Source organism: Mustela putorius, unplaced genomic scaffold (assembly GCF_011764305.1).
Source record: "Mustela putorius furo isolate JIRA1106 unplaced genomic scaffold, ASM1176430v1.1 tig00003853_pilon_pilon_pilon, whole genome shotgun sequence".
Taxonomy (NCBI): Eukaryota; Metazoa; Chordata; class Mammalia; order Carnivora; family Mustelidae; genus Mustela; species Mustela putorius.
The window spans coordinates 25,555,055-25,563,724 of NW_025422005.1; the positions used below are offsets into that span (position 1 = coordinate 25,555,055).

Genomic DNA, 8,670 nt, shown 5'->3' on the forward strand with positions numbered 1-8,670 from the left:
TTTCAAAGTCTCTGCTCTCTCCCTTTAAACTTGAAACCGTCACACGAGTTCGCTTCCATTCAATAAATAGATGTGTCTACTTCATAACGGAACTTAGGTGATTTCTGATCTGAAAACTCAGAAGATGGACACACCTTTTTTTTTTTTTTTCTGAGGTTTGGGGATTATAACTGCACTTAATTGAGTATAAATTAGAAACTGGAGGGAAGGAAGGCTATTTGGGCCGCAATACCAGCCCTTATGTTCTGTTCCAGACCACATGGGAGATTCTCAAATAAATTTCTGAGAGTTATCTCGGCGCTGTCAATAACTGAACCACATATTCCTTATTCCTAGCATCATAAAAGCTATATATGATGACTTTATAATGATGACTTTCAAGGATAGGATGGACATCCTCATAGAGATCAATTCTGTTTAAAACGTTCTGACATTTTACAGAAACAAGTAGATAGAAAGAAAAGGCAGTTTCCAGTGGGGAGACCCGCCCCCAAGAGAGGAGTGCCACTGCAGTGAAACCCTCCACCACTGAAAAGATGGCTTGCTATGGGTACAGCCACCCCAAGAGTTTAGGGAGGACACGGTGCCCTTGTCTGACGCTGGGCTGCATGGGGGTTTCCTGTCATGTTTCTGGCACAGTTCTCTGACATGGCTCGAGGTGGTGGCCACAGAGGACTCCCAATTGCTCCCTGAAGAATGACCTCTGACAGAAGGAGATTGGAGCCTCCAGCATTTTAGGATGCATGCCCGAGTGGAAGCAGGGCTGATGCGGACTTTCCATCTGCTGGAGATTTCACAGTTCTGGTAACCAAAAACCTGAGGAGCTCTGGGGAGGAAGAAGAAGATGCTAAAAACATGGGAAGCAGGTTGTTTCTGGTGCCCTCACTCATTTCCATTTCTTTACAGAGCCCACTCAGTTGCCTATAAACCTCACATCTCCCAGTACCCCATCCCAACCACCCGAGTCAAGCTGTCCCAATATAGCCTGACTCATCCCCATCTCACCGCATCCCACCAGGACACATTCACCTCCACTCCACCATATCCCAATTTGTCTCATTCCACCCCACCCAAACTCTACCCATCCCATCCTATCCCATTCCACCCCAATCCTTTACTGACCCATTCCTATCCTGCCCAATAGGATACCCAGTCAATCACCTGATTGCTCTACCTCCCACACTCTCAATACCACCCCAAACCATTGTATTTCACTCAACCCTCTTCTTTTCCATTCCACCACCCATCCCAATCCACCCCAATCCACCCCACCCCATCCCAACACCTCCCTGCGGCTCTTGATCCTACCGGCACTCACTCCTTCCTACTTGATCTCAGCCCATCTCAGATTATCCTATTTCTCCAATTCCAAGCCATGATATGCCATTACGTTCCCTCCCCTCTCACGCCCTGCTTTGTCAAAGCTCTCATCTATGATCATATACACAGATGAGACTGTTTGTTCTTTGTGTTACAGGAAGCTATGTGAGAAAGTCAAAGGGTTTCACCCTCCCCCAAACATCTAACAGTTAAATGTGTATTGGGGTGGGAGAGGAGGGGAAAAAAAAAAAAAAGACAAAATCTCATCTTTAAAGAAGAGGTATGAAAAGATAATCCCGGGAACTGGGCTCTCGGGAGTCCAGAAAGAAAACAAATTGAGTTTCCTTTGTCTCTCTTAGCTTACGAGAGTCAGGAGAGAGCTCTAAGAACGTCACTATCATTTTCAAGTTGAGAAAACCCCACATTGCATAGTCTACCCTTTGCCTTCTGTGGGTCCAAGGGAGAGCCAAGCTCTGTTCAAAGCCAGTGAAGCCACAAAGACACAGTGTCTCTTTGAGGTAGAGAACTCTGCAACAACCCTCCAGTTTCAAGTTCACCCCAATGTACCCCTGTTGTGGAAGATCTCTGCGGCAGGCAGAGAGGAGGGGTTTGGGAGGCCATCTCCCGCCCTCAAGGACTGAAACCCCAGCACTGTATCAGGGACATTGTCCAGCTTCTAGGAGGAACTTGAGGACCCACCCCCATGACCCTTCTAGGAAGAGGCGGGACCAGCGTTAATGCGGTTGGGTGAGTTGGCCAGGTTCTTAAAGGTGTCCTTTCAGCGGGAGAAACGAAGAGAAAAGGTTCTTGTGATGCATCGAGCAGCATGTCAGAGGGGCACGTGTTAGACACCCGAGACCTCCAGTGGGCTCTCGGACCCCAAGCCCACCTAACAGGGGTTAGACCTGTTTCCCTCCCAATTCTGCGAGGCTGGTGCCCGAAGAAAGTAGATGGTAGCAGCAGCACGGGCAAGGGGGCAGTGGTGGCGGTGGGGACAGCATCTAGCAGGCACTGGGTGCTATCAGGGTGTCCAGCACCATGACAACTGCTTTCCCAGGATTAAGCGAGTGGCCCCTGGAGTCATGTAGCCCTGGGGGCTGATCCTGCTTCCTTTACCTATCTACTCTAAAACCTTGGCCAAAATGCTTAACTTGTGAGCCTTCGTCTCTTCAAATACGATAAAGTGCCTGGATGGTTATGTGAATTGAATAGTAATGTCTATGAAGCATTTAGCCATTTAGCCAGACTCCCCAAAGGAGAGCTACTAGCTGGGTGCTCCCCAGGAGGGCCTGGGCCACCTCCCACTTGGGGGGCGCTCCTTTGCCCCTTCCCACTCCTCCAAACCCTTTGCCTTGGGAATGTCCAAGAAGGCAGTGTGAGGGTAAGGAAGCCTTGAGTTCCAGAGAACCTGCCTTTCATCCTCTGACAGGTGCTCTTCGGGTGTCTGCTGGGGGCTGGGGGCTGAGCTACACCAGCCTGCATGGGTGCATGGGCCTTTAGGGAATATGGATAGGTGCCACCTCACTAACCAAGACATTCCAATATGTCCTGCTGAGCTTTATAGCAGGGGGAGCTTGGGGGCTGAGAGGCCCCTGGAGGTCTCAATCAAGATAGGGGTTTGGGAGCAGCAGACCAAGGATGCTTGTGCAGTCACAGCAGCTGTGGTGGATACGGATGGACCATGGCTGCCCCAGGGTTGAACGCCTGGGGTCCAAGCCTCAAGTGCCCAGCAGCACTTGGGGGGAAGCAGCCCTGGGGGAAAAAGCAGGGCAGAGGCAGCAGCCTGGGCAGAAGGATTCCAGGGGAATGGTGCCAGCCTGGACCCCTTAGAAGCTGGACAACAGTATGGTTATGAGTAAAGGATCTGGAGTTGGGCAAACTGGCTTCAAGCCCTAGCTTGGCCATTGACTATTGTGTGGCTAAGTTATGTAGTTCTCTGAACCTATTTCTTGCCATACAAAAAGGGGATAATAAGATTGCTGGCCTCACCAGGTTGCAGTGAGGCTTGAGTTCATCTGACCAAGTGGTTGGGATGGGGCCAGCTCATGATGGGGACTCAGGGACTACCAGCCATTAGTGTTATTCCTTTGGGTATCTCAGGGCACCTGGTGGGTGCTGAGGCCATGCTGAGGGCTCACACACTTCCTTGATGAGTCTTCTGCCTTCAGGGTCCCCACTTCAGCCCCAGCTTGCACTAAATGGGCACTCTGGATAAGGTAAGTACATGTTGGGTCTGGTGCATCTCTGACTTCTAGTGTTTCCCACAACACAGGAATGACATGCCACTTTTCCAAGTGGGACCCTGAGACTTGGAGAGGTCGACCAGTTCTCTACAAGGACCATCTGGCTCTGCGGGCCAATCAGAGGCCTTTAGTCCTGCTGGCATAAAAACCATGGTGAGGCAGGGGAAGGTCACACACCTGCAACCAGGTGGCACTGCCGAAGCCACCTGCTGGACCCTTGTGGACCAACAAACCCTGTAGTCCGAGAGCCCGCCATCTTGTTCTCCAGTCCCCTTACACACACTCCCAGTCTCACCTTCAACAAAGCCACACTCTCTCTAGCCAGAGACGTGCTCAACATTACCTGCTACAGTCAGCTTCTTTCTTGAAAACCAAAAACTTGGGTGCCTGAGTGGCTCAGTGGGTTAAAGCCTCTGCCTTCGGCTCAGGTCATGATCCCAGGGTCCTGGGATCGAGTCCCGCATCGGGCTCTCTGCTCAGCAGGGAGCCTGCTTCCCTTCCTCTCTCTCTGCCTGCCTCTCTGCCTCCTTGTGATCTTGCAAAAACTTGCAGTTCCATGGCAAATGAAAATTCAAATCCATACACTGGAAACTGAGTGGTTGAGTATCTTTCCTTTGGGGGAGTGGAGATAATGATAGCTAAGGACTTGTGCACCGGTTCTGAAATCTAAGGAACTATCTTACTAATCTGTGACATTTAGTTCTGGGGGACGGAAGCAACAGGGGACCAGGCATCATTGTCATCTCTCGCTGTCCTGGCTGCTGAAATTCTTGATTTAGCTTTATCAGTCCCTAGAAAACCATCCAAGGGTTAAAAAAAAGAAAAGTTTCAAAACCATCTGCTGATTTAACAACCATTTATCAGGCACTAATTTTAAGCAAAGTTCTGAGCTGGGTGCTGGGGATACCAAGAGAAAAAAGTACTATCCCTGTCTTTGGGAAGCTCACAGTTCAATATGTGAGACAAACAAACAAATACTTTGAGGACAACTCAATTAGTATTATAATCAAACACTTGGGTATGGTCAGTGCTCCAGTCCCCAAGACACCTCTGACAACAAGCACTTAGGGAATAAGTAAAACAGAATTAAAAAAATAATAATAATTTGGTATTTGATTTTTTTTAAGGCAATGAAGTGATTATCACGGGGAAAATCAGAACTTTGGTGGAATTCCTTAAACTCACAGGTCAATGTTGCTTTTATTTTGAATTACTTAGTAAGCATATAGGAGACACAACAGCCTTGTCCATGCTCAGAGCCTCTGAATCCAGAGAAAAGTAGCTAGGGTTAGTCAAAGTTGAAGGTAGGCACTTGATGGCCACCTGATAGGGAAGGAGTTGAAGATGACATTAAGGTTTCTAGGCTGGGTAACTGGGAAGAACCACCAGCCTACACAGGGAATCCTGGAGGGTCAGGAAAGAAGCTAATGAATTTGTTCTAGAAGGGAAACATCTAGGTGAAGCTATCCAAGAGTCAGCTGGATACATGGGCTATGTAGACCCAGAGCTTCCATGGGCTAGGATACCAAAAGATACGTCAGGAGAAGCGTCTTGGCAGGAGACATCTGGAAGCTTCAGAGTGTGGTGGTGGAAGGGCGGGACCGGGTTGAGCTCACCCGCAAAGTAGGGAAAGGAAGTGAGGAAAGACACAAGGGCTAGAAGGCTGTAGGAAATGCTTACAGGAGGGGAAGAAGTGCTACCACCAGACACTGTGAAGGAATAGCCAAGAGGCAGGAGAGAAATCAGCATAGCACAGTATCCCAGAAGCCCAAAGAAGAAATGTTTAAAAAAGTGTAACCCAAAGTGTTCAAAGCCACAGAGAGGTAAAGGAAGACAAACACAGTACATTGCAATGGACATGACAATCAGAGTAGTCCCTGAAGATCTCTCCTGGAGACTTCCAATCCTGGGGACAGAAGGCAGATTGCAGAGAGTGAACAGTAGCCAAGAAAGTGATTTGAAGACCCCTTTGAAGACAAAGGGATGGTAGGGAGAAGGTCAACAGGGCCAAGAAGTCTGGTTAGCTTGTTTTAGGTTATAGAGCAAGCAGCTTGCAGGCCAAGGGGACATGGAAGAAGAGAGACAGACTGAGCCAGAGTTAACAGAGAACGTAAGTGGCGGGAGGTCTCTCTGGGGTTCAGAGCCAGCGGGAGTGTGAGACCGGCCTGACCCTGACAGAAGGGTTGAAGGTCTAAGGCAAAGGTGAGTGAGGAGGCTCCCCCTTCTCAAATCCTTATAATCATTGTATTCAGTCCTCACGGGTCCAAGCGAGGGAGACAGTTCAGTCCTGAGCGTCTTTCAAAGTCAACAGTGTACAGAGAACACAAAATGAATGTTCTTCCCCTTTGAAACTGAGAAAGCCTGCGATCATCCATCACCAAGTCCATTTCCAAACCTCTGCTGCTGGCAAGGCCAAACAGCACATCTGAATGCGGGAAAGGTTTAGAAAGAAATATACTGGAAGCACTGGAAGCCAGAGCCACTGGCCAGAGAGCAAATGCCTCCTCCTCCAAGCCATCAACACCGCCAACTGCTCTGCTGACCAAAGAGCTGGAAGCCAACGGATCTACAAGGCAGAATTCCAGCACCGCCCAGCACTGTGCAAGCTCCAGGGAGAAGGCCTTTTTCTTTCCCCAGGGGCATGACATGCCCAGGGGGCAGGGACGTATCTAGCCATAAAAACAGCTCCATGGCCTCAGGGCCAATCTAAGTCTGCAAAGCCACACCTGGACAAACGTCGGAGAGCCCCGACAGTCCCAGTCCCAAGCAGCGGTTCCTCCCACCGCCCATGTGGCAGGTCTGGGGGACCAGCGGCATCGTGGGGAACAGCGCAGCCACCCAGTGGGTGTGGGTGTGCGCGAGGCCAGAGCTTCTAGGCGAGCGCACCGCGGGCGCCCCTCTCTGGGTGTCGGCAGCTATGACTCCTAGAAAAACCAAGAAAGTCCGGTCAAGTCGGGATGGGAAAGCCAAAGCTCGGGGTGCCTTCCCAGAGCAGCTACCCTAACATTCCCGGCTAAGGGGCTGGCAACCCTCTGCAGGTTCCGGTTCACAAGACGCTGGAGCCCAGAGCGGGCCGCCAAGCTTGCCAGGGAAGGGGCGCACTTTCCAAGAAGGGGGCACGGGATGCTGGAGTGGCTGAGGCCAAGCCTTCAAAGGTTCAATCGGTGGTTTAAAAAAACAAACAAAAAACAAACAAAACCCCACGTATCCAGGCCGGAGGTGCCCGAGTCCTAGCCTAGGCAGCAGGTGTTAGGGGTTTTCTCTCCCAGTGAGTGTCAGCCTCCGGGTAAATAAAAATCCGGCCCCAGGCGTCGCCCGTTTGGACCCGTCCCCACCCGGGAACGCGGAACTTTCTAGGCTGTGGCTAGCGCTGAGCCTCAGAGCAGTGCAAGAGATAAAGTGGAAGGGCACCAGTCGGGGCCACTGGTCCCCACTGGGGACTGGGTTCTCCCGAAGGTCCGCGAGCCTTCCCGGGACCGCAAGCTGCAGCCAGACACCCGTGAAGTTCCGGGATTCGTCGCACCCGCCTGGTCTGCCCCCCTCCCTGACTCGGTCGCCGGGAGCAGGTCCTGCCGCCCGCGCCGCCGCAGCCGCAGCCCCACCGCTCGGCTGCAGCAGGGCGCGGGAAAGGGCACTTTGGCGCGGAGTGGGAACCGAGGGGAATGTGGCGGCGCGGAACCTGGCGGCGACACTCCCTCCTCCGCCCCCGGGCACAACCCCCGCCCCCGCCTCCCTGTGGCTCAGCACCCTCCAGCCCCCACCTGAGTCTTCCCGCAAGGCGTGCGCGGGACCCTGGCCCTGGGCGCGCGCCCACCTGACCGCCCCCCCTCTTCTAGCCCCGAGCGCCGGGGGGAGGGGGACACTTGGGGAGGGGGTGGTGGCCGCAGTCTCGAGACGGCTCCGGCTGGGGCACGGGCTTCATTCACGAGAAAATGGGCGGGGGCAGGAAGGGCAGACCCTGCAGACGCGGAAACGGGGAGGGGGCGCGCCATTCCTTTCCAGCCCCCAGGACCCGTGTGCCAACCGGAATCGGGAGGCGGCGGTGGGGGTAGGGCTCCAGGAAAGTTTATCCGGGGAAAGCCTGGCACCTGGGGGGGCTGGGAGGCTGGAGCAACTGAAACCACTGAAACTGAATCCGGGTGCCCCCCAGCCCCGGGCGGGGATGTCTGTCTCCCAGGCTCCCCACGCTGGCCGAAACCGGCCAAGTTGCGGCTGGGGTTGAGGGCAGCAAGGAGGGTGAGGGTGGAGGTGAGGACGCGGCTGACGGTGGGAGGAGGATGGGGGATCGACTGAAGCGAGGCTGAGCAGGAGGGTGGGCGACTGGGAGTGGGGAAGGTTAAGGGAGAGAGCGGGGAAAGAGACAGGGACCCTGCCAGGGAGGGGTGGGCGCGGGGCTCGGGTGGGGCGCGCGGCGGCCGCGGCTCCGAACCGCGCGACCCGACTTACCCGCGGCGGCCGAGGCGCCGAGCAGCCCCCAGCCCAGCAGCAGCAGCAGCGGCGGCGGCGTCGGCTGCGGCGGCGGGCGGCCCCAGCGGCTCCCGGCGCCCGAAACGAGCGCCGAAATCCCGGCTTCGCTGCGAGCCCTCCCCGCGGGGCAGCCGCAGCGTCCCTGCTCCCGTCCCCGCGAGCGCGGCATGGCGCGGCCGGCAGCGCCGAGGGAGAGGCTCCGCTCACCGCCGAGGAGAAAGGAGGTCAGGAGAGCTCTGGAGCTTTTTTCTGCTCGGAAAAAAATCCCGGTACGCGGGAGCCCTGAGCTTCTGCGGCTGGAATGAACCAAGTGTCCGCCCGGCCGGGGAGAGGCGCGCTGCGCTCTCGGAAATGACTCGCTCCAATCCCGCTTCGCGGGGTTCGCGCCGGGGGGCGGGGGGGTGAATTATCCCCGGATTAATCACTCCGGAGCCGCTTCTCCGCCGCTCCAAATGCTGGGGGTGGAGGCGTAGCAAAGGAAAAAATATTGGAGGGTGGGGGTTCCTCTTCCGAGCCACCTCCACCTCCAGATAAACCCCAAATTACATCTAAAGGGTTGTTTATTCCTGTTTGTTTTACAATTGACCAGTTTCTTTTAAGTTCAGTCTTCTCGTTTCCATTTATAAGATCACCCATGAAT

At 54.0% G+C, this 8,670-nt stretch overlaps 1 protein-coding gene across 4 annotated transcripts in view; it reads right to left on the bottom strand.

Annotated features, from left to right (window-relative positions):
- CSMD2 (CUB and Sushi multiple domains 2) overlaps positions 1-8,523 on the bottom strand; it is a 600,967-nt gene extending 592,444 nt beyond the window's left edge. For 3 of the 4 annotated variants that reach the window (XM_045064163.1, XM_045064162.1, XM_045064161.1), the window contains exon 1: positions 8,010-8,522. In XM_045064163.1, the coding sequence (XP_044920098.1) occupies positions 8,010-8,199 (190 nt within the window). In that variant the 5' untranslated portion in view covers positions 8,200-8,522. Of the gene's footprint in view, positions 1-8,009 lie in introns of all 4 variants that reach the window. The other variant, XM_045064164.1, reaches the window with a different exon arrangement.
- Between the last annotated feature and the right edge of the window lie 147 nt (positions 8,524-8,670).